Here is a 24,713-nt window from a genome sequence, read left to right as displayed (position 1 = left end):
CCCTTTAAATATACCCCCCGCTGATTATGCCAAACCAAAGTGCATTTTATTCTTCTCCCTATTAAAAATGACAGCTGGTTTTCTTTTTAATTGAGCAAAGATGACTAAAGAGATTAGTGTTCCAAAAGAGGACATAAATAATTCAGATTTAAACTCTTTCCTGCAATGGTGTAATTTACTTAAGACACAGCACCTCATCTAAGAGTGATTAATTTAATTTTCAGTCCTTTTCCCTCCCTCGTCTCTTGAGGCGGGATGTGAGTTGGCAATGAGATGGCCCCAGTGAGAAGCCAGGGAGAAAGCACGTTCGTTTTATTATTTAGCACAGAGATATTTCTTCATGATTTATGCTCGGTGGCTTCTAAGGAGACTTGAGTTGGCTCGTAGAAGGAAATTAATATAAAAGAGGACAAGCACTGATAAAAATAGAAGACCATTAAACAGGAAGAGAGGCACCTGGGAGATGCTAATCCTAGCAGATGGGTAGTTTCCTGATCGCTAAGACTCAAACAAAGCATGTTGGTTTATGCATTTTTCATCCTGGCTACAGAGAGCTTATGTGGTTGTCAGAGAAACTCACTTTTTTTCTCCATCTCAGCGGGGGTGAGTGGTATGTTTGGTGATGGATCGCCAGCAAACAAGCAATGCTTTGTGAGAGGAGAATCACTAAGAGTAGGGCTGGGCAGCCTCTGGGAGCCAGACATCCAACCCCCCCCCAGAGGTTTCCGGTCGGGATGGCCCTTGGGAAAGCTCACCTGCACTGAGCGTTCCCTGCCCGGGTCCCAGGCTCCTTTAATCCCCCCCACCACACAGCCCGGACAGCCGACACCCTTCTTGCTTCACAGGAGACCAGGATGCGCCAACTCCAGGGCTCACTTGTTGGACCTTTACAGGGTTTTCTGTCTGTTGTCATAAGCTAAAACTAATTGCATCCCAGGGAGCGAAGGTGAATAGAATAATCGTTTTTATATTACTCTTCCAGTAGTGTTTATCGTCTCTTCCACTTCGAGGCGTCTAATTCCTTTATCCGCTGTCAGGGCCTGGAACTTGTGTCTAGTGGTTCTCTGGTTCTTGTTCTGTGTTCTTGGTTCGAGGAAACCTAGCTATGTGTCACATTTGTCAGTGTATATCCCCCACCAAAAAAAAAATTCCACCCCCAGCATACTGTGGGAGGAATAGGCAACAGGCAAGTGAGACTAGCCAGCCTGCAGTCAGCAGGGAGCGAAGTGTGGGCCTTCGGTGCCTGAAGGTAGAAACCCAGGTTCCCTCTCCACACATTGCAGGTTGTGTTGATATGTGTTAAATAAGTGATAAAAATCAAGAGTTCTGCACCGCACCACACCAGACACAAAGCTGTAGCTGCAAAGTCTTAGGGCAGATGTTCCCAGCCGGCTCTCATCCATAGTACAACACCAGGTTATGGGCTGCCCGGATCATCGAGGTCTAGTGGGCCACAGCCTGGCGGGCCTGCCAGGATGAGATAGTTCCTCAGTCACTTAAAAAACAATTAGGATTATCTTACGTTATCTCTTCATTGTAAAATGCCTCATGTTTTCCAGATACTTTATCTTGGGATGCAGAAGATCTTTGCTTAAATGTTAGGGATTGGAGCAGTGATGGTTTATTCTGACTTGTCTTCTGAGGGTGAGCATCAACATCTTGAGAGGGTGCTTACAGATCACCCCTCAGAGAGAAGGTCCATGGGTCACTCCTCCTGCGAGAGAAGGTCCATGGGTCACTCCTAAGAGAGGAAGTCAATGGGTCACTCTTCCTGAGAGAGAAGGTCCATGAGTCACTCCTCCTGAGAGAAGGTCCATGGGTCACTCCTCCTGCGAGAGAAGGTCCATGGGTCACTCCTCCTGAGAGAGGTCCATGGGTCACTCCTAAGAGAGGAAGTCAATGGGTCACTCTTCCTGAGAGAGAAGGTCCTTGGGTCACTCCTAAGAGGAAGTCAGTGGGTTACTGCTCCTGAAAGAGAAGGTCCTCAGATCACTCCTGAGAGCGAAGGTCCACAGGTGACTCCTCAGAGAGAAGGTTCAGGAAAAACTCCTCCTGAGAGAGAAGCTTGAGAGGTCACTCCTGAGAGAAAGTCGATGAATCACTCCTCAGAGAGAAGGTAACACTCTTCCTGAGAGAGAAGATCCACGGATAACTCCTGGGAGAAGCCTGAGGGATCACTCCTCCTGATCACTCCTCAGGGAGAAGTTGCTGAATACAACAGGAGGAAGGATAAGAAATATGTTCCCTTCCTGGGAGCACAAGAGCCAGATCTCTACCTAAACCGCCCCGTACTTTGGGATTCCTTCATGGGTGTATCTTCTCCACAGACTCCTCACTGACACGAGTCCTCTCCAGAGAAACAGCAAAGCCTGTGCCCCGGGGCCCCTGGGTGGGATTCCTCTGAGACTGGGGTGCTGGTGGTGAGCGGTGGCCCTGGGGCACCCAGGGAGGTTGGGGTTGGCCACGGTGTCAGTCACCCCGGATGTTCCCCTCGGCCTCTCTGCCCCCCTCCACATGCCTGTCTGCACGTCCCAGACCACACACGTGCAGCAACACGCCCAGCGTTTCCACAGCCCCCTCAGAGCAGGAGTAAGCCGGTGCAGCGTCTCTGCAGCGAATGTTTGAGAAGCTCCAGCCGGGGCTTACCGCGTGTCCCCACCATGCTGCTTTCTGGCAGGCCTGGGGCTGCGTCACGGGTGGGAGTCAGAGTCAGGCAGGGTCCTGGGGCTACCGGCAGGAGGGGCTGCCAAGCTCTGCTGCTCCAGCACCAAAGCTGAAGCCGGTGTTCAGCCTGGTCTGGCTGACGGGGAAAGGGACGGGGTGAGAACAAGGGGTGAGGTCGTCATTGCCTCACCCCTGCCCGAGGCACACACCACACACTCCTGGGTAGCCACGGCAGGAAGGGCTGACACTTAAGCAAAGTGTGTTCCCAGGTGGTGTGCCTACAGCCTCACCTGTGCAGAACCCAGTGTGTGCCCCAGCGCAGCACACACAACCCAGCCCAGCATGCACACACACACACACACACACACACACACAGAGCCCAGCACACACAGCCCAGCCCAGCATGCACACACACACACACACACACACAGCCCAGCACACACAGCCCAGCACACACAGCCCAGCCCAGCATGCACACACACACACACACACAGCCCAGCACACACAGCCCAGCACACACAGCCCAGCCCAGCGTGCACACACACACACACACACACACAGCCCAGCACACACAGCCCAGCACACACAGCCCAGCCCAGCATGCACACACACACACACATACACACACAGCCCAGCACACACACACATACACACACACAGAGCCCAGCACACACAGCCCAGCACACACAGCCCAGCCCAGCATGCACACACACACACACAGCCCAGCACACACAGTTCAGCCCAGCATGCACACACACACACATACACACACAGCCCAGCACACACACACACACACAGAGCCCAGCACACACAGCCCAGCACACACAGCCCAGCACACACAGCCCAGCCCAGCATGCACACACACACACACACAGCCCAGCACACACAGTTCAGCCCAGCATGCACACACACACACACATACACACACAGCCCAGCACACACACACACACACACACACAGAGCCCAGCACACACAGCCCAGCACACACAGCCTAGCCCAGCATGCACACACACACACACACACACACACACACAGCCCAGCACACACAGTTCAGCCCAGCATGCGCACACACACACACACACACACACACACACACACAGCCCAGCCCAGCCCCGTCCCCGAGCCAGTGCCCTCTGCCCTCTGCCCTCTGCCCGCTCTGGCTCTGCACTCTGGGCTCTGCTGAACTCCCCACCTCGGCCATCCAGGCACTGCAGGGCCACACCAAGGCCTGCAGCCCCCTCCCCGCCTCCTGGCCCCCAGCACTGGGAGGGTCCCCAGCACCCTCCACGTCCACTGCCCGAGAGCCCCCCTCCCTGCTTGTGCCGCTGCTAGCGAGACTCTGCTCCGCTGGCCGTCATGGGCAGTGTGCCCAGGAGACGGGCCGTGTGAGACCCAGCCGCAGGCCCCCGCAGGCCCCCCGAGATCCCCCCGGGGGCTCCCGTGCCGGCACAGGAGACGCCAGTCCCCACAGTGCAGACGTGGCACCCTCAGAACAGCGTCTCGCGCCCGTGCCACTCCTCTGTAGACCCCCTGATCCCTCTCTGCCAGCCCGGGCGGGCCCCGACAGGCGGGAGGCGTAGACTGGGACCCCGGAATCATCGTGCGCCACACTTGCACCGTCCGCGGGTCGTTGTTAAGATTATTGGCCGTCCTAGATTGGGCGTTTGTAGCAGACACATTCACCCCCGATAGGCAGGAAACAGGGTTCAGGGTCCAGAGCCTCAGCCAGAGTGCTCCCCGCAAATCTCGGCAATTTCAGCCGGCTGGTGCTCAAACGAGGCTGAGTTTGGACTGTGCAGCGGTGCTGGGAGACCGAGTGGCCCCAGGGGTCAAGCTGTGGGTTTGCCGCATGCAAGGTCTGTGCCTCGAGCCCCGTCTTCTCTCTGGCCTGGGCGCCTAGTGTGGGCGGGGCAGCAGAGGCCGGGAGGAGGCCAGGCTGTTGGCAGGCGCATGGCTGGGGTGGGGCAGGAGCCCTGGGAAGCAGCCGCGGCCCCGGCTCCCACGTCTGCTCTGTTCCGTGTCGGTTGTGGCTCAGGACGAGCCGGCCTCTGGCGTGCGGGTGGCCAGCCTGCGAGGCTCGCGGCCGCCCCTGGGGCCCTGCAGGGGCCTTGGCTGTGGAGAGGCGGGCGGGCTTTCTCCTCCCGACGGTGCTGTCTGCCCCTTGCTCGGGGGGCCGGGCTGGGGGCTCCGTTACTGCCGCTCACCCGCGTGTCCTTCAGTCGCCTTCACGCCCTCACACTGGCCCTGGGTGCTGTTGAATTTATATCTGAGTTTTCTGTTTTAAAAATGTATCTGTGGGCCAGGAGAGACAGTGCTGAGTTTGCTGCCTTGCGAGTTGCTGACCCTGGTTCGGTCACCAGGACCACGCCCGGTCATGCCCTCAAAGCAGGTGGACACCGGGCATGTCCTCAAAGCAGTGGACAGGCTGATTCTGGGAGCTGGGGGCCAGCACAGCACAGGTGCACGCACACGTGTGCCTGACGTGGGCCCGAGCCTCACAGATGTGGCCCTGGCCGGTAGGCACAGCAGCACCTGACCAGTGCCACGCCCTCGGGCCTGCATGGAGCCGCTGGCCGGTTGGCTGAGGGTCCCTGAGGGCCCCCGGCTCTGAGCACCTTTTTGGAGTCCCAGAGAGTGCAGGGTGGGAAACCTTTCCAGGGGCCTCTGAGGCAGCAGGGGACGGGAGCAAGGTGGTTCGAGCACACGCCCCAGTGCTCCTGGTGGAGCAGGCAGGAGTCTGTTCCAACTCGGGTTCTTCTGGAAGCCAGACCCACACGCGTGTGTGCGGGGAACACAGCGTGTGCCCATGGCAACACGCAGGATGTCATAATATTTGCATCCACCCGTTCTGTTTTGTTATGTCTCAGAGTACTGGGGCATGTTGTGAAAACGAGAAAGTAACTTTACTTCCTGCAATAACTGTCTTAGGTGGGTTTTCCCCTGGGGTTAAGTGGTGCGCAGCTCTGCACGGAACTGGGGGGCAGTCACGAGGACAGACGTACGCGTGTGTCTCCCCATCCCTGAGCTGTCTGCCCGGCTCCAGCTGCAGCTGCGAGCCTGCCGGCGCCCAGCGGGGGGCACAGGTGGCGGGAAAGCGTCCGCCCTGGGCTCTCGGGGCTTCCTCAGTGTTGAGAAGTCTGAGCTCGAAAGAACCCGCCGGGGGGCCGAGGCGGTGCCACGCTGTGAGGTCTGGGCCAGCGGGCGCACGGTGGCTGTTGGGGCGCTGGGAAGGGGCTCGCCACCGGCCCCTGCTGACGTGCCTCACGCCTGTGTGTCCAGGAATGAAGCTCCGTCCCGCGTGCCCTCCCCACTGTGCACGTACCCCGGCATTTCCCTGGCACTAACTTCCCTCGGGTGCCCGCCTCTTCCCCAGGACCCGGGTCCTGCTCACGTCCAGAGTCCTGCGTCACAGAGGGGCTCCGCCTGCCCGGTCCTCTCACCCCGTCTTTCCCGGCCCTGGTTTGCCATGGGGGGGGGGGGGCGCGTTTCTCCCACCTCCGTTCTTGCTGGGCAGTTTGGGGCTTTGCCGGGGGTCTTGGTTTGGCTCCGTCCCGCTTGGCAGTGTTGAGAGTCACGGTGGGTCCTCTCCCGCAGACGGGCCTGTCCCCACTGAGCCGCACCCCCGGCCGCCTCCTCCCGAGGGGACTTTCCCAGGGCCACCGGAGCTGTGTGGCTGCAGGTACCCAGCAGGCAGCCGCTCCTCACCCTCCCCTGGGGCAGAGCTGCTCGTGTTGGTGACGCGCCCACTCCCCGCCCTGGCTGGTCCTTGTCCTGAGCCCCAGAGCCCGCGCCCACCACGCTCGGTGGCAGCAGGGGGTGCCCGTGTGGGGACGCTGAGTCCTGGCCAGGTGTCGTGTGCTCACGCTGGGGCCGTCCGTGCCCGGCCCGTTCCGGAGAGGTTCCTTCCCCCGTGGGAGCTCCCCTGTGTGTCGTCAGCCCTCGTGGCCTTGCCCTTCGCGTCTCTCTGGGCTTCGTTACATCCCACTCGCCTCTGTGCCTGCAGGCCCCCCGGGGCCACGTGACATCAGTGTTGGGTGGCCCCACTGGTCTCTGGGGGATGATCCCTTCCCCCACCCCGTCCCTCTCTGTGTCCTCTCTCTGTCTCTGTCTCTGCCTCTGCCTCTCTCTTTCTCTCTCTCCTCTGAGCGCCCTTTGTCTCCTGGGCAGGCCCTGGTTGTCGCCACAGTAGAGTAGCACCTCAGGACACCCTGGGGGCTGGCCCACAGCCAGAGGCCGGGCTCTTGCCTCGCGTGCAGCTGACCCAGGCGTGATCCCTGGCACCCGTATGGTCCCCAGGTTCCCACAGGGGTGACCCTTGGGCCCAGCACCAGGGGCAGACCCCGATTGCTGCCATGTGTGGCCCCCCGCAAACAGACAAAAAGCCTGGAATTGAGAGGAAGTTGCTCCCAAGACACCTGCTCCCCCCCCCCCCAGGAGTGTCCAAGGGACGCTGAGCTCCCACCCCCGCCCCCACCTGTCTCTCCGCTGACCCAGCTGTTGGTGTCTGCAGGTCAGGGGAGCTTGGGTTTTCCACGTGTTTCCCTTCTGAATCCAGGTGAAGCAGTTTTGTCTTTAAAACTGTGATTTCCACAGGCTTCTTATTAGTCTGGAAACTTCTCTCTTGACCACGTCTGTCCTTCAGGCGTTTCTTCAGAGATGAAGCTTCCTTCACAAACCCCGTGCTCTGAGTCGTAGCCAGGAGGGTGTTGGCTCTGCCTGTGAGGTCCTGGCCACGTGCAGAGGCTGTGGACGTTCGTCCTTCACCTTAGCAGGTGACGCAAGTGGTGACTCTTGGTCTGCACTTGGGAAAGTGTTGGCGTGTTGATAGCTTCTGGCTAGTGAGCGACTTTGAGGTGGCTGAAGAGGAGGCCAGTTCCTCGGACCTGTGGGTCTTCCTGAGCCGCAGCTGCTCTGTCGTCAGGCCGCCCCATTGGCCACTTGGCGCTGCCCAGCCTTGACCCTGGGCTGCCCGTGGAATCTCTCAGAAGGTATTTCCAGGTTCAGGTCGACATTGCTGCTGCTCTTGTCTCTGGAGTCCTGAGCTCAGAGATGCTGCCGCCGACTTTTCGTTACCTTTGCTTGTCCTTCACCGTCTGCCCATGGCCCCTCAGTGGTGCCAGTGGACACTGGTCGGGCCGGGCGCCGAGTCCTCTGACTGAGGAGCCTCGTGGGTGGCTGTGGACTGTTCCTGTGCCGGGGGCTGTGTCCCCCTGCCGTGGTGCCTGCATGGTCCCCTCTCTTGCCGAGTCCCTGTTTCAGCTTCGTCCCTGGAGGGACAGGAGCCCCGTGTGAATCTGACAGTCAGCTGTGGCACCAAGGCTGGCCGCGAGTCTTTGCCACACTCAGTTCTATCCATTGGCACATAAGTGTTTTACTTCTTACATTATTTTTCTCTGGAAAAGTGGATATTTAACCCTGCTTATAAGACACACGTTCAAGCTCTTGAGTGGCCCATAGGACCAGGGTGGGGGACACTCTCAGGGTGGCAGTGCCCGCCCTGACTGGGCAGGGGAGCATTCAGGGTCCTGATGGAAGCCCACCCTTGCCTTCCACCCCAGGAGAAAGCAGGGATTTTCCTTCCTTCCCGTAGAACTTTCTCCATCCTTACGTAGCTTAAGCTGTGAATCTGCGTGGAAACGTTTTCTTCTAGGTAGCTATTGGATGAAGTAAGGTATTTCCTAAATATAGCCTCCGGTGCTCAGAGTAGGGGTTGTCTGCTACTGCTTTCTGGAGGATCCTGCTGAAACCTTGGCGGGGGCAGGGACTATCTTTGGATAATTATTAGAGCAATTTTCCCACAGCTATAAAAGGGGAACTAAAGGAATGATTCATTGTTATCATTCATTATTACTCTATTGCGGGGTCATTTCTAGTGAGAGAAATTGTTTAGAGGCCTCTTTGGTATTGGGACAGGAAGGACTAAATCAGAAACAATTCTCTCTCTATGTATACATCCATATCTATATTTATACCTATATCTATACCTATATCTATACCTATTTGTGTATGTTGGGTTACACCACATGGTACTCAGGGCTTACTCTTGTGTCTGTGCTCAAGTACCCCTCTCAGGGGTGCCATGAATGGGGTTAAAACCAGGGCCATCCACATGCAAGGTAGCAGCTTACCTGCTGTACTATCTCTCTGACCCAATAGCCCTTTCAGACCTTATTGTAAGGAGTAGAGGTGGGACTCAGAGATGGTCTGAGTTCACCATGTCAACCAAGACCATCCATGGTAACTCACAGTTCCAGAGCGGCCGAATCTAAACATTGGACATGGGAATCTCCTGGTGGACAGTTCTACAACAAAATTGACCACACTATATTCAATCGACAGCTTTGCCTGACCAATGTTGCTGTTGTCCCAAAATTCCAAACAGGATCGGACCACCGTCTTCTTCATGCAAAATCCTACTTCACGGAGCAGGGAGAAAGGACTGCAAAATTTAAGTTTAAGAAGAGAACTCCCAGAATGACCGCCAACTGGGAGCTCTTTGGCACTATTGTGGCAATGCAGGAAGATGACGTCTTTGACAACATCGACGAGGAATACGATCGACTGGTTCAGCACCTCCATGACTACGCGAAGAATGCCGAGAGTGGGAAAGCCACAAACAGACGTATGTTTTTGGAAACTCTTGAGCTCATTTGCCAACATGGTTTGTCGAAAGCCTCAGGCAATCTCAAGCTAACATCCAAGCTCGCAAAGCTGTGCAGAGAAGCGATAAGGGAAGACCTCAAAGAGAGAAGAGCAGCAGTGTTGGCCGATGTGGCAGAAGCTGGGAAAAGTATTCACAATGCTTGCCTGTCCTTCACCAACTACAAGACCAAGATGACAGCCCTCCGACGTCCTGATGGACCTATCACATCTTCCAGAAAGGCAATGGAGAACGTTATCCACGACTTCTACTCGGATCTCTTCGACAGCCACGTCCTCCTGCCCACATACCAAATTCCACAGGATGGATATGTTGTTCCCAATGTTCTCCCTTCTGAAATCCAACATGCCATTTCATTGGTAAAGATGTGTACAGCACCCGGTCCAGACAAGGTCAGACCCGAATACCTGAAGAATCTGCCACCAGTACATGTCAGTACATTGGCTTGGCTCTTCACATGCTACCTGTCCGAATGCAAGGTTCCATCCCAATGGAAAACCAGCAGGACTGTTCTGTTGTACAAGAAGGGAGACATCCATGACATTGGCAACTATCGCCCAATCTGCCTGTTGTCCGTCATCTACAGGTTGTTCACTCGAGTCATCCTGAATAGAACAGGCAGAACACTAGATGAAGGACAACCATGCAAGCAAGCCAGGTTCTGAAAAGGATTCAGCATGATCGACCATATCCACACAGTGACCAAGCTCATTGAAGTTTCAAGAGAGTTCAAGATGTTCTGTCTAATGTTCATCGATTTAAAGAAGGCCTTCGATTCTGTTGAGACTGAAGTGGTCATCGAAGCCCTAGTCAAACATGGCGTTCAAACTCAGTACATCAAGATCCTCCTCGAGCTGTATTATGGATTCACCACCAGGATCTCACCATTCTACAAGGAAGTGATCATTGATGTAAAGAGAGGGGTTTGGCAGGGTGATACCATTTCACCGAAACTCTTCAGTGCCGCCCTTGAGAACATCATGCAACGACTGGAATGGGAAGGAATGGGAGTGAAAATAGACGGTCAGTAATTACACCACCTCCACTTCACTGATGACATCATTCTAATAACACTGAACATTAGCCAAGCAGCACAAATACGACCGCAATCTGGCCAACTGCGACCAAGAGTGTGGCAAGATCGAACTGCAGCTGAATCTCACCAAGACAGTGTTCATGAAAAATAAACTAGACCCTGACATTCCATTTGATCTCAATGAAACAAGCATTTCCAAATGCAGCAGCTATGTGTACCTGGGTCGAGAACTCAAGATGAGGAATGACTTGGCACCAGAACTGCGCAGGAGGAAGAGAGCAGCGTGGAACACCTTCAAGAGTATAGAATAAGTTGGTAAGAGAATAAAGAACTTCTGGCTCCAGGCACATCTTTTTGATTCCACCGTTCTTCCTGCACTAACATACGCCTCAGAGACCTGGGCCCTATGAAAACTGGATGAGAACGCTATTCAGGTATCCCAAAGAGGAATCGAAAGAGTTATGCTTGGAATATCACATTTCACTCAAGTGAGAGAAGGATTCCAGAGTTATGACCTCTGTCAATGGTCAAGGGTCAGGGATGCTGTCTCATTTGCCAAGGCATCAAAAATCAGATGGGCCGGACAACATAATGCGATTCAGAGACGACCGCTGGACTAGAGCTGTTACCGACTGGATTCCATGGGACATCAAAAGACCACGTGGCTGCCCACCTATGAGAAGATCAGACTTCTTCGTCAAAACCCTGAATGAACGGTTTGAGGCTCTTCGTGTTCCTGGAGCAAGCAGATGCCAGTGGGCTACAATAGCATGTGCCAGGGACGAATGGAGACGTTACTGGTGCCCGCTTGAGCAAATTGAAGATCAATGGGATGACAAGTGATACAAATGATACATATATATATATATATATATATACCTTTTGGAGAGCCCGCCAAGCTGCCGAGAGTATCCCTCACGGGCAGAGCCTGGCAAGCTACCCGTGGCATATTCGATATGCCAAAACCAGTAACGATAGGTCTCATTCCCCTGACCCTGAAAGAGCCTCCAATCATAGGGAAAGACAAGATAGGAGAGGCTGCTAAAATCTCAGGGCTGGGAGGAATAGAGATGTTACTGGTGCCTGCTCAAGTAAACCGACGAACAATGGGATGACAGTGACAGAGACAGAGACAGAGACAGAGGTGGAATTAAAGTAGAGGTGGAATAAAAAACAGTTCATGTTACTTGTGGTCAAATACCTTGCAGAAGAAACCTTAAGTTTTGACCTCATTGTGGTGAGGTTGGAAATCTCGGTCTGATAACGCAGTGGGCATATGGGAGGTCAGCCTAGTGACCCTCTGAGAGGCCAGGCAGGGGCGAGGTGAGCCCAGTGGCCTTCTGAGAAGACCAGGCAGGGGTAAGGTGAGCCCAGTGGCCCTCTGAGAAGGCCAGGCAGGGGCGAGGTCAGCCCAGTGGCCCTCTGAGAGGCCAGGCAGGGGCAAGGTCAGCCTAGTGGCCCTCTGAGAGGCCAGGCAGGGGCGAGGTCAGCCTAGTGGCCCTTTGAGAAGCCAGGCAGGGGCGAGGTCAGCCCAGTGGCCCTCTGAGAAGACCAGGCAGGGGCGAGGTCAGCCCAGTGGCCCTCTGAGAGACCAGGCAGGGGCGAGGTGAGCCCAGTGGCCCTCTGAGAAGCCAGGCAGGGGCGAGGTCAGCCCAGTGGCCCTCTGAGAAGACCAGGCAGGGGCGAGGTCAGCCCAGTGGCCCTCTGAGAGGCCAGGCAGGGGTGAGGCCAGCCCAGTGGCCCTCTGAGAGGCCAGGCAGGGGTGAGGTCAGCCTAGTGGCCCTCCACTCGCAGGCCTGCAGAGATCTGTCTGCGATCTGGCTGAGGAGATCTGTGGTGCGCCTGCTGACCGCCCGGCCAGTGTGAGGCCCTCGAGGGGCGGTCAGGGGTGCCCCGGGGTGTGTTTTGGGGCGCCCACTGGGCTCTCGGGTACTGTTTTCCCTTCCTGCCTCCCGGGGCCTCAGTGGGCAGGAGGCCCCTCAAAGGGCGTTTCTGAGCCGACGCGTGTCCTGGTCGACCTTGTCTCTGCTTCCCCCGCAGACCTGGAGGCGTTCCCCAGCAAGCCGCGGGGCGCGGTGTCCGTCCGGGCGGGCCAGGGCGTGGTGCTGCTGTGCGGACCCCCGCCGCACTCCGGAGGTAAGAGTCTGCCGCTCTGGGACCGCCTCGAGGCGCCCGAGCCCCCGGGATTCCAGACCCTCGTCCCCGGGGCCTCTGCAGCAGCCTCGCTCTCGGACCCCACGGGCCGGGCAGGGCCCCCTCCGGCCCTTCCGCGGCCCTGACTGTGGTGGAAGCTTCCGGAAGCTCCGCCAGCTGAGTGTGGGCACCGGGACGGCAGAGGCACGTGTGATCGCCCCCAGGAGGTGTGAGCGGGGGTGGACATGAGGGCAGAGCTGGGGGGCTTCGTGCAGTGCTGCCCGGGCAGGGGGGCTGGGAGGGGGCGGCTGCCCACTCTGCTGCGGGATGGAGGGGTCTGGGGCTCAGCACCGGCCCTGCGGTGCTGAGGTTAGCACCCGGGGCCCCTGGGCTTCCTGTGTGAGGCCCCGGGCTGTGTCGAGGGACGTGCCGTGACCCCTGGACTGTCCCTCCAGCCCCTCCCGCCTGACACCCCCACCCCAACGCTCAGGTGCAGGGCACGTCGGTGGCCTTGTCATGGCCGTGCTTGTTCACCGTGTCGTTGTTGGGATGTTGTGTTTTCACGTGGAGCGAAGAGCTGTTTCACGGTAGCCCAAGGCCAACCCCGTGACTCCGCCTTCCCTCCCGTCCCCTCCCCCCAGCGTCGAACCCAGGCCCCACCCCAACCTGCCTCCGTCCCAGCCCTAAGACCCCTGGTCTTCGTCAGCACCAGGGTGCCCAGGGGCTCCTCCTGGCTCACGTTGGGGGTCCCTCGGGGGGTGCCTGGGGACAGGCTGGCAGTGGACACAGGCCTCGCCAGATGCGGCCAGACGCGGCTCTCCCCGGCAGGCGTGGGGGAGGGAGAGCTCCGCTTTCAGTGCTCGCCCAGTGGGCCGACCCGGCACGTCAGTGGCGGGGCCTGTCTGCCCGGGTGATGCCCCCTGGGCCCCGAGCTGGGCACACAGCAGCCCTGGCCTCCCCGGGCACAGGCCACCAGCCCTGTGGGGTCTGGGCAGGGCCGTGGCCGTGGGCAGGTTCCCTCTGTGGGGCGGGTGAGGGTGTGTCTGGGCCTGCCGGACTCTAGCTCCTGTGTGGCCCTGCTGGGGGCCGGGCTGCTCCCTCCCGTGTGGCCGTGCTGGGGGCCGGGCTGCTCCCTCCCGTGTGGCCCTGCTGGGGGCGGGGCTGCTCCCTCCTGTTGTGGCCCTGCTGGGGGCGGGGCTGCTCCCACCCCCTCCCGCTGCCAGCCTCTGCCACCCGCTGTCTCCTGGCTGGCCGGGGCCCTCGCACGGTGTGTCACCCGGCTCGGGATCATGGAGGGCCACATCTGACAGAGAGACGCAGATTCCCCGCACAAGTGGTGTGTCACAGCCCTTGACCTCTCACCTCTGAGTGTGGTGTGGAGACTCAGCCAAAAGTCCTCCCTCCCTCCCTCTCTCCATTCTCTCCTTCTTTCCTTCCTTCCTTCCTTCCTTCCTTCCTTCCTTCCTTCCTTCCTTCCTTCCTTCCTTCCTTCCTTCCTTCCTTCCTTCCTCCCTTCCTTCTTCCTTCCTCCCTCCCTCCCTCCCTCCCTCCCTCCCTCCCTCCCTCCTTCCCTCCCTCCCTCTCTCCCTCTCTCCTTCCTTTCCTCCCTCCCTTCCCTTCCCAGGAGAGACATACAGGAAGAAAACAGGAAGGGTGAGGGCGGGGAGAAAGGAAGGAAGGGGGAGGGAGGGAGGAGGGGATGGAGGGAGGAGGCTTCCTTATCCGGGGTCTGAGCCTGCTGGGCCTGTTGCCCTCCTCAGGGCTGTGGTGCCCGTCTGTCGGGAGAGTCCGTCATTAGATGTTCTCAGTCCCGGGGAGACACCGTGGGGCTTCTGGCCAGCGAGTGTCCTCCTGGCACCTGTGTATGTACTTAGTTCCGTGTGGACCACACCCGTCTATGCTGGTGCCAGCAGCCGGCCGTGGGTTCTGAGAATCAGCCTGTCGGTCACCCTCAGCCACTGGTCCCAGCTCGGGCAGGGGACAGCAACGCTCCGGCGATGGCCCGTGGGGGCCGTGTGTGATGCTCGGCCCCAGCACCGTCCCGGTCGGTGCCTCAGAAGCTGCCTCTGCTCTGTAGACGCTGTGACAGCTGAGGAGACACAGACGCTGCCCACCTGTGAGGGGGAGGCACGGGCCTGGCCCATGTCAGGAGCCCCTGGGCTGACCAGGCATGCTCCCTTCATGTGAACGTGTGTGCCAAAGTGCGTGTGTGCACATGCCTGTGTGTACATGGGTGTGCATGCATGTGCATGTGTGAGTGTGAATGCATGCATGCGCATGAATGTGTGTGCATGAGTGTGTTATGTGCATGAGCATGCATGTATGTGACAGTGTGCATGTGTGTGAACATGTGTGTGTGAGAGTACATGCATCAGCATGCATGTGGGGGGGAGAATGTGCATGTATGTGTGTGCAGGAGAGCATGTGTGTGCGTGAGGGTGAGGTGGGTCTCTGCACCAGGGGTAGAGGGTGAGATGGGTGTTTCCATCAGGGATGGAGAGTGAGGTGGGCCTTTCCATTAGGGATAGGAGGCGAGGTGGGTCTTTCCATCAGTTTATCTAGTGTTGAGCACTTCTCAGTGAGCAGTCTGCTGTTCCCCAGTACCACTTGTGTGAGTGCTGCAGACATCTGTGCACACACGCTTGCTATATCATTTGTGGATGCTGTATGCACCTGTACGTGTACATGCCACGTACCCATGTCACCACATGCTTTCCATGCACATTGTGTAGTGACACTGGATATGTGCTGCATGCAGGTGTCTACATGATGCATCATGTGTCCACACGACATGCCTTTGTGTCTACTTGATTTATCACATGTGTACACACTGCAGGCATATGGTTACAGGCTATGTGTGTGATGTCATACGTGCTTCATATGTGTCTACCTGTGCACATGTGTTCATGCGTTACATCATGTTATAGTTCTGTACACATGTACATGTTGAGCATGTGTATGTGAGTATGGTTGAGGATATGAGTGTGTGCATGATTGTGTGTATGCATATGTGAATGAGTGTGTGCATGGGTCTATATGCGCTAGTGTGTATGCAGATATGCAGATACATGTTTGTATGAGTGAGTTTGTGAATGCCGATGGGTGTGTGAGTCTGGTTGAGCTCCTGTGTACATGCGTGTGGATTTGTGTGGATGTGCATGTGAGTGTACGTATAGGCGTGTGTGTGTCTGAGAGTGAGAGTGTGCTTGTGAGTGTGAGTGTGAGAGAATTCTTAAAGAGCAGAGTGAGCCAGCCGTAGGATTCCTGCAGCTCTGTGGGTTTCTCTCTCTCTCCTCCCTCCTCTGGGGTGCTCCTGCCTCAGCCTCCTGCCCGTGACCGTGTGGCCTCGCGCAGCCGTGTGGGCTGGCAGGGGCTGAGCAGGGCCTTAGGGTAAGGAGGAGGCGAGTGAGGTCACTGTCGGAGCACTGCCGGGTGCGGGGAAGCCAAGGTGAGGGCCGGGAGCGGCGAGGGGGCATTGGAGGCGGCTTGATCCTGGAGGCAGGGGTGGCCGGGTCCAGGGCTGCAGCAGCCGGTGGGAGGGGGAGGGCGGCTGAGTCCAGGCTGCACCGCCGGAGGGGGAGGCGGCAGAGGGGGAGGCGGTGACGAGGGGGTGTCCCAGGGGCCTCTGCGTCCCCACCCCAGGAGTCCACTGCTGGGGAGCCCCCGCCCCGGGAGCCTGTCCCGTCTCCGTCCACACCCTCCTGCGGTCCCCGGGCGTGCGGGAGCCCTCGTGGCCTCCCCGGGCCTCTCTTCAGCTCCAGTGCTCGACGCCGTGGGTGCCAGAGCGGCCAGACCCTCTGTCCCGCCCCAGCGTGCGAGGCACTGGGCCTCTCAGACGGGCGGGCAGGACGGGACGCCCCCTTCAGTCTGCTACAGCCGGGCTGCTCTCCACCCTGCGCCCGCAGGCCGCTCCCCTCCCGCGGACGGAGGGTCCTGGGCTTCCCTCTCCCTGCGTGCGGGGCAGGCCGGGGGGCTTCAGGGCTGTCCCGGGCCATGGGCGTGGGACTCACCTGCCAGCCTTGGGGCTGAGCCGAGCCTTGGCTCTTGGAGCCTTTGGGAGGCCTGGTGTCCAGGAGGAGGAGGAGGGGGAGGGGGAGGGAGGAGGAGGAGGGGGAGGGGAGGAGGAAGAGGAGGGGGGAGGAGGAGGAAGGGGAGGAGGAGGAGGAGGAGGAAGGGGAGGAGGAGGAGGAGGGGGAGGAGGAGGAGGGGGGAGGAGGAGGAAGGGGAGGAGGAGGAGGAGGAGGAAGGGGAGGAGGAGGAGGAGGGGGAGGAGGGGGAGGAGGAGGGGGAGGAAGGAGGGGGAGGAGGTCACTCCTGGGGAAGACAGGTGAGAGTCATGCTGGCAGGAGCCCCGGGGACCAGAGGACCCTGTGCAGAGCTGTGTGTATTTGCACGTGAGCGTGTAAATGTGTATGTGTGTAGGCGTGCATGAGTGCATGTGAATGTGAAATATAAGCACTCGAGTGCACATGTGGGTTATGAGTGTGTTGACTGTGTATAAGTGTCTATAAGTGTAAGAGTGTGTGAGGGCATGTGCGAGTGTGCACTGTGGCACTTATGTATACATATGAGGTGCATGACTTCATGTAAGTGTATGAGTGTGAACATGTACATATGCATGAGCATAAGTGTGCATAAGTGAACATGTACATGTGTGCATCTGTGATCATGTGTGAGTGTTAATAAGCATGCACATGCATGTATATGATATAGCTATGTATGCACACATGCATGTTCACATGTGCTTGCATGAGTGTGCACATGTGAATGCATGTCTATGGGCGTGTGTGCCTGCAAGTGCATGGTTGTATGTGCATGTTAATGTGCATGCGTGTGAACATGTCTGTACAGTATGATTGCATTCATGAGAGTGTGCAAGAATTGTGAACATGCGTGCTTTCATATATGTGTGCAAGCTTGTGATGGTGTATGGTAGGTTGTGGTGCAAGCATGCATGTGCATGATTGTGTATGTACATGTGTGTGAGCATGTGCATGAGTGTGTGCATGTGTGTGAGCATGTGCATCTGTGCACATGTGTGAGCATGTTTATGCACGTGTGAGCATTACATGAGTGTGCACATGTTGTGAGCATGTGTGTGCACACATGTGCATGCATGAGTGCATATGCACATGTTCATATATGCACATGTGATGTGTGGACATGTGCATGTATATAAGTACTGAATGAGTATATTCACGCACTGTGTGTACACGTGCATGCACATGTAAGAGTATATGCAAAAGTATGTGTGTGAACACGTGCACACACACCAGGCTCGCCTGCACCTGATTCTGCACTCCTGGGGCAATTCTCTGGCCCCAGGGAACCCCCTCGCATACCTGCCAGCTCAGGGTGATCTGAGGTAAGAGGAAAACGGGAGTTACCACAGACACGGCCTTTCCTGGAGTGGGAAAAGGTCGTGCTGAGCCCGGGACCCTGCAGCTCCAGTGCAGACGCCTCTTTCCGCAGAGGCCCACAGTCTGTTCCGGGCTGCCGGCAGCCGCGGGAGGCTGTGTGCGGGCAGCCTTGGTCTCCTCAGAGCCCAGAGCAGGGTCACCCCGCCAACACATGTGCGGCGTGGCTGCAGTTTCTCACACTCACCGGCAGCCCCTCCTCTCCCTCCTCGCAGACAGGAAGTCTCAGCCCTTCGCCGCAGACAGGAGGGGGCTATTGATCAATACAAGGGCTGAGGAAAACGAACACGCTCAGGATCCCAGAAGACGTGTTTGTGGAATGAAATGCACCCGAAGACAGGCAGGTTCAGACTCCCGGGGCCCGGCAGCGGGGTCTCAGACGGGCCGGCCGCGTCTGAAGCAGAGCAGAGGCCCCGGTGCAGGCACAGCCGGCCACCACGTGTGAGGGACAGACGGGGGCTGTTGCCCCGGGCTGAGCTGGGGGTTCCAGACTCCGGGCTCTGTTCCCTGACACCCGGGCGCACCTGGCCTTCCCTGAGCCATGCGCCGCAGAGGGGGGCCTGTCGTCTTCTCGGGAACTCCCGAGCCTGTGGGGGAGGCCGGCGTCCGTCCAGCCCGAGGGTCCATCCTGTGCACTCTCCCGTGGCCGGGAGGCTGTTTCTGAACGCTGCCGCGGCGTCTGGCGGGCTGGGGTCTCCCAGCCCTGAGCTTTGCTCCCGCGGATGCTGGGGGTCGACTCTCCGGTGAGGGCTGCTCGCAGGGGCTGGGCAGCCACACGCATTGTCTGTGTTTGGGGTTTTGCTGGTGCGGAGTCTGTGTTTGGCGTGTGTCATCCTGCACGAGTGTCACATGTACTGGACATCTAGTAACTCCATCTTGGCGGCACACGTCGCTGCCGTTTCCTGTGCCGGGGCAGGTCTGTAGTAACATGCGGTTTTCAGGAGACGCCCCGCCTCGTGAGTGAGGCGCCACGTCCCGCCCTCTGCCCGCACTGGCGGTCGCCAGCCTCTATCTGCAGGACCCCTCCCGCGGGCAGTGGCAGCTCACTGGCCTTTGCTTTGCATTTTCTGACCACAGGTGGTGAGGACTTGACCAGATGCCTCTTGCCACTGTGTCTGTCTGGGGGCGGGGGAGGGTGTGTGTGTGGTGCTGAGGGCTGACTCCTGACTCTGTGCTCATGGATCACCCCTGGCGGGACGCGGGGGATACAAGGGGTTCTGGGGGTCGCTGCCCCCTGCCCCCTCTGGCTGTGTGCCTCTTCGCCCGGGAGGTTCTGCTCCGTCTCCGTTGCTCTCCTGGGTGGTGGTTTGGGCCTCGGCTCCGTTGTGTGGATTCTTGGCGTATCTCGGGTACGAGGCCCGTCCGGACCTTGTCTCGGCCCGGCCGCCCCTCACGATGGCCCCCTTCTCTCCCGTCCCGCCCCAGAGCTGTCCTACGCCTGGATCTTCAACGAGTACCCAGTGTTCGTGCAGGAGGACAGGCGGAGGTTCGTCTCCCAGGAGACCGGCCACCTGTACATCGCCAAGGTGGAGCCGTGGGACGTGGGCAGCTACACGTGTGTGGTGACCAGCGTGGTGACCGGCGGCCGGGTGCTGGGCCCGCCCACGCCCCTGGTGCTCCGTGCTGACGGTAGGGGCCCAGGGAAGGGCTGAGCGGGGGCCAGGGAGCCCCGGGACCGCCTGGGACAGGGTCAGACCCAGGTCCGCTGCCCTCTCAAGCAGCGCAGGGACGAGCTCACCGCAGGGCACGGGGACAGCTGGGGCCGCGGACACGGGTGAGGAGTCGAGACAGTGGCCAGGCCTGGCCAGCAGGGCTGCCCCTGAGCCCGGCTCTGGTCTCTGCTCTCTGCTCGGCCGAGAGCGTCTGTCCCTCCCCCACCCCCGCGCTGTGGTCCTGGGCAAAGAGGCCGGGATGAGTTTGGGGGTCTGCTGAGAGCAGAGGCCGAGGGTCCCCAGCAAGCGTGGAGACACCCTCGATGCCCGCATCTCGCCCACCCGTTGAGCCACGTCAGGCAGGGAGGAGGCACGTCCCTGCACCCTCTTGGCCACGAGCTGTGGGGTGCCCCTCGGAAGCTCGGGCGGCTGAGCTGGGACCCAGAGACCCACCCGCCCAGGCTCCCCGCCCCACGCTGCCGTGGCCGTAAGAAGCGCGTGGCTCCCACGCCCGGGTCCAGGGAGGCTGCCGTGACTCTTGCCCGCGGGGGTATTTCGGGAGTGGCCCGCCCCCGTAGGCCCTCAGTCAGCTGGGATTGCACGGCAGCCGCTGGGGGAGCTCTGCCCCCCCCACTCCCGTGCCGCTGACTGGGGGGCAGGGACAGTCCCCGGAAGGAGGGCTCTGTCCTCTCCGGATGCCTCGCAGGGGCACCCGCAGTCCGAGCGGTCGCCCAGGCCTCGCACACACGGTGCCGACCGGCCTCCTTCCTCCCAGGCGTGATGGGGGAGTACGAGCCCAAGATCGAGGTGCAGTTCCCGGAGACGCTGCCGGCGGCCAAGGGCACCACCGTGAGGCTGGAGTGCTTCGCCCTCGGGAAGTAGGTTCAGCGCTGGTCTGTCGGGCTGGGGCCACCGGGATGGAGCGCGGAGACAGCCCCCCGGGGCATGGCGCAGGGCAGCGGGGACCACGCGGACAGACAGACAGACAGTGGGGCTGGGGCTGGAAAGGCTCTTTGCAGAAACTGGCTCTGCGGGCCTGAGTGCGAGGAGCCCATGCTTCCTTCCCCCGCGCCAGGGCGGGGCGGCCTCAGCCCTCAGCCGGGCGAGCTCCACAGCGGCGTCCAGGGCCTGAAGGCGGCCGAGAGGGGGTGCCTGCCTCTAGGGTGTCTTCCTGGGAGCGCTAACAGGCTTCACTGTGTGAGCCTGCGGAAGTTTCCGGACCCTGGGCTGCAGGAGTGCTGACTCGGCCCCTCTCTCCTCAGCCCCGTTCCCCAGATAAGCTGGAGGCGCGGGGACGGGCTCCCCTTCCCCAGCAAGGCCCGGCTGCACAAGTTCAACGGGGTCCTGGAGATCCCCAGCTTCCAGCAGGAGGACGCGGGCGCCTACGAGTGCCTGGCCGAGAACGGGCGGGGCCGCAACGTGGCGCGCGGGCGCCTCACTTACCACGGTGAGTGGATTGGCCGGGAGCCGGGCAGGAGCAGGGGCCATGCGAGGCGGCAGGCCTCAAGGCGCAATGTTCTGCATGCACACGGAGCACAGACTCAGCACACACGGGCACACGCAGAGCACACACAGCACACACAGAGCACACACAGCACACATGGAGCACACACAGAGCACACACTCGGCACACACTCGGCACACTCACACTCAGCACTCACTCGGCACACACTCGGCACACACAGAGCACACACAGATCACATGGGTCACACACAGAGCACACACAGAGCACACACTCGGCACACACTTGGCACACACTCGGCACACTCTCGGCACCCTTGTTTGCCTGGACTCGTCACTGGAGGAGTCAGGAACATTCTGCGGGTGCAGGGACCTCGTTCTGAGGCACTTTCAGTGACGCCTGTGGTAGTGCAAACGTCGGCCTGTTTTCCTCACCCTTCCACACGCGTGGCTGTCCGGGAGGGCGCCAGCCGTCTCTCCGGCCCTGTGAACTGGGCTTGCGTCGCCGTTGCCCGAGTGGGAAGGAGCCCGAGGGCTGAGTGACTCGCCCTCTGCTGACGGTGCTGCTCTCATTGGCGACCACGTTTGCTTAGCATGGGCGTCCGTCGGGGAAGGCGAGGAAACTCCACTCACCTCAGGCCTGTTTGTGGGAAACTAGAGTGTCTGCTCAGACTGGTCCTCGGGTCCCTTCTATTAGAAGCTTGGGTCTGGCTTTTCTCATGGTTTTGATCCCCGTGATCTAGTGTGATTAGAGCAGCGTCTTGCGGCGTCTGCTCTGAAGTGAGGCGGAGCTCTTGGTCTAGCTGCAGCACGTCCCTGGAAGAGAGGGCGGCCGGGCTGAGCCCCCACGAGGGCACATGCCCTGCTCTGCCTGGAAGCTGGTGGGGGCGGGAGTTCGGCCGAGGCCAGTGAGTGGCCAGGGCGGCTGAGACGTCGGAGTGTGTCCAGGTGGGTGGACCTGGCCCAGGCTCGGGCCCAGTGTCCAGGGCAGCCGGGGCCAGGGCAGGTTGGAGGCTCCTGTCCCTCTTCCCCCTCTGCTCCAGGATGGCGGTGGACACGGTTCCCCGGCGCCAGGGCCGTGACTGGAGGCGGGCATTGTCCCCGTCCTAGAGCCCCCTGCCTGCACGCCTGCCGCGCCCCACCGGGCAGGACTGGGTTCAGGGTGCACGGCCCTCCCCGGCTGAGCTCAGAGGCCAACAGGGGGCTCGCCAAGCCCGCCCTGGGGAGAAGAGTTTGGATCCCAAAGTCCCTGCAGCCGAGCTGGAAGGACTCAGCTGTGGGCCTCTGCACCCCCGTCCCGTGGGCCGAGGGTCTCTCAGGGAGGGACTGTGTGTCAGCACCAGCGGGGAGGAGTGGTTTCAGACCAGGTCACACTCAGGGCACACACGGTTGTCTAGGAGTGACAAGACCAAGTCACACTCAGGTGCACACATGATTGTCTAGAGGTGACAAGACCAAGTCACACTCAGGTGCACACACGGTTGTCTAGAGGTGACAAGACCAAGTCACACTCAGGTGCACACACAGTTGTCTAGAGGTGACAAGACCAAGTCACACTCAGCTGCACACACGGTTGTCAGGAGGTGACAAGACCAGGTCACACTCAGGTGCACACACGGTTGTCTAGGTGACAAGACCAAGTCACACTCAGGTGCACACACGGTTGTGTAGAGGTGACAAGACCAAGTCACACTCAGGTGCACACACGGTTGTCTAGGTGACAAGACCAAGTCACACTCAGGGCACACACGGTTGTGTAGAGGTGACAAGACCAAGCCACACTCAGGTGCACACACGGTTGTCAGGAGGTGGCCAGGTGGGCCGGGGAGGCGTCCGGGCGAAGGCGCTTGATCCCCTCCTTCGACAGCTCCCACGTGCCCCCTGGAGAAAGCCCCGCGCACAACCAGGGTGGGCCCTGAGCAGAAATGAAAAAAGAAATAATTACGTAACTCTCTGACGGGGCTATTCTTAAAGCCATAGTTGTGCTTTTATTTCCGTTTTAAAACAGCAGCTTTGTGGGCTGGAAATAGAAGGTGGATTTTCCCCTCCTGCAGTAGGGAACCCCCGAGGCACCCCCGCCTGGGTGGGACGCAGACGCCTGGCCTGGCTGCCCCGGCAGACGCCCGGTGCAGGCCGAGCCCGCCGACCACCACCACTGAGAGTGTCACCCCCACCCACAGGAGTGCCCCGCTCCTCCTGAGACACAGGGAGACGGTGACCCCAGGGCTGCCGCACGTTTGCATGCATTATTTAAGGTGCACGAGTTCCTTCTTTTTCACCCAAGAAAATCCCAGGATTCAAATTAAACCAATTTACCCGTCTTCCTGTACCTCCATTCTGATCCACACAGAGGCTCATATGATGCTCACTGGTTCGTATTTAATTAAAGTTATTTCTAACTTGCAGGATATATTTTTCCCTGAGCTGCAGACATTATTCTGTGGGTTTAATTCCTAGTGGGAGAGTCAGACTGAGCCGGCTGCCGTTTACGGAGGAAATCCCCTCGTGGGGGGCCCTTCCCGGAGCCCAGGAATGGCTCTCAGAAAACTCCCCAGGGGCTCCTGGGTCAGACCCGGGGGCTCTCAGGAACCCCCCCCCAGGGGTTCCTGGGTCAGACCTGGGGGTCTCAGCAAACTTCCCCAGAGGGCACCTGGGTCAGACCCAGGATCTCAGCAAACGCCCCAGAGGGCTCCTGGGTCAGACCCGGGGGTCTCAGCAAACCCCCCAGGGGCTCCTGGGTCAGACCCGGGGGTCTCAGCAAACCCCCCAGGGGCTCCTGGGTCAGACCTGGGGGTCTCAGCAAACTTCCCCAGAGGGCACCTGGGTCAGACCCAGGATCTCAGCAAACCCCCCAGAGGGCTCCTGGGTCAGACCCGGGGGTCTCAGCAAACCCCCCAGGGGCTCCTGGGTCAGACCCGGGGGTCTCAGCAAACTTCCCCAGAGGGCACCTGGGTCAGACCCGGGGATCTCAGCAAACTCCCCAGGGGCTCCTGGGTCAGACCCTGGGCTCAGCAACTCCTCCCCCCTCCCGGAAGAGGGCGTTTCCCTGTCTCCACACCCCGTGTACCTCCCCTGCCCCCCGCCCCGCCCGCCTCCGCTCCTGCTTCCAGACCCCGGAGGGTGGGGGGAGAGGGCGTGCGGTGGAACCGCAGGTGTCAGCTCTGCCCAGGCCCGGGAGGATCCCTGCCCCGTCCCAGGCACACGGGGGGCTCGGGGTGACACGTGCCCCGTGGTGCCCCCCCCGCCCCCGCGCTCTCCCCGCAGCCCAGCCGCACTGGGTGCAGCCCATCCGGGACGTGGAGGCGGCCGTGGAGGACAGTCTGCGCTGGGAGTGCCGGGCCAGCGGGAAGCCGCGGCCCTCGTACCGCTGGTGGAAGGACGGAGCGGCCCTGGCGCTGCAGGTGGGTGTGCGGCCTCCCGGGGCCCGGCCGGCTGCGGTCAGGAGAGCAGAGCCCAGGGAGAGCCGGGGCCACCTCAGATTACGGGGAGGGTCCGTGAGCGGGTCTGCACGGTGCTGCCTCCCGCTGGGGTCTGGGGAGGGACCCCGTTAGCCAGAGCACAGCGCCCCCGCCTCTTCCGCTCGAACCCTAGAGGACCCCCCGTCTCGTGACTCCTGCTGCCTCCCCAGTGCTCCTTCTCGAGCATCTCCGTCTGTTAGGAATCACGTGCGGGTCGGGCGTGTGCCGCCC

General features: G+C 59.7%; 1 protein-coding gene across 4 annotated transcripts in view; it reads left to right on the top strand.

Annotated features, from left to right (window-relative positions):
* LOC101547086 (contactin-3) overlaps positions 1-24,713 on the top strand; it is a 120,103-nt gene that overhangs the window by 52,544 nt on the left and 42,846 nt on the right. For 3 of the 4 annotated variants that reach the window (XR_008629761.1, XM_055134947.1, XM_055134945.1), the window contains exons 5-9: positions 12,402-12,497; positions 19,337-19,540; positions 20,339-20,441; positions 20,826-21,010; positions 24,289-24,425. Coding sequence is in view for 3 of the 4 variants with exons in the window: in XM_055134947.1 (XP_054990922.1) it covers positions 12,402-12,497; positions 19,337-19,540; positions 20,339-20,441; positions 20,826-21,010; positions 24,289-24,425 (725 nt within the window). In the remaining variant the exon portion in view is untranslated. Of the gene's footprint in view, positions 1-10,935; positions 11,078-12,401; positions 12,498-19,336; positions 19,541-20,338; positions 20,442-20,825; positions 21,011-24,288; positions 24,426-24,713 lie in introns of those variants that run through there. The other variant, XM_055134946.1, reaches the window with a different exon arrangement.

This window comes from Sorex araneus, chromosome 4 (genome assembly GCF_027595985.1).
Source record: "Sorex araneus isolate mSorAra2 chromosome 4, mSorAra2.pri, whole genome shotgun sequence".
Taxonomy (NCBI): Eukaryota; Metazoa; Chordata; class Mammalia; order Eulipotyphla; family Soricidae; genus Sorex; species Sorex araneus.
This window is presented reverse-complemented; position numbering and strand designations above follow the sequence as displayed.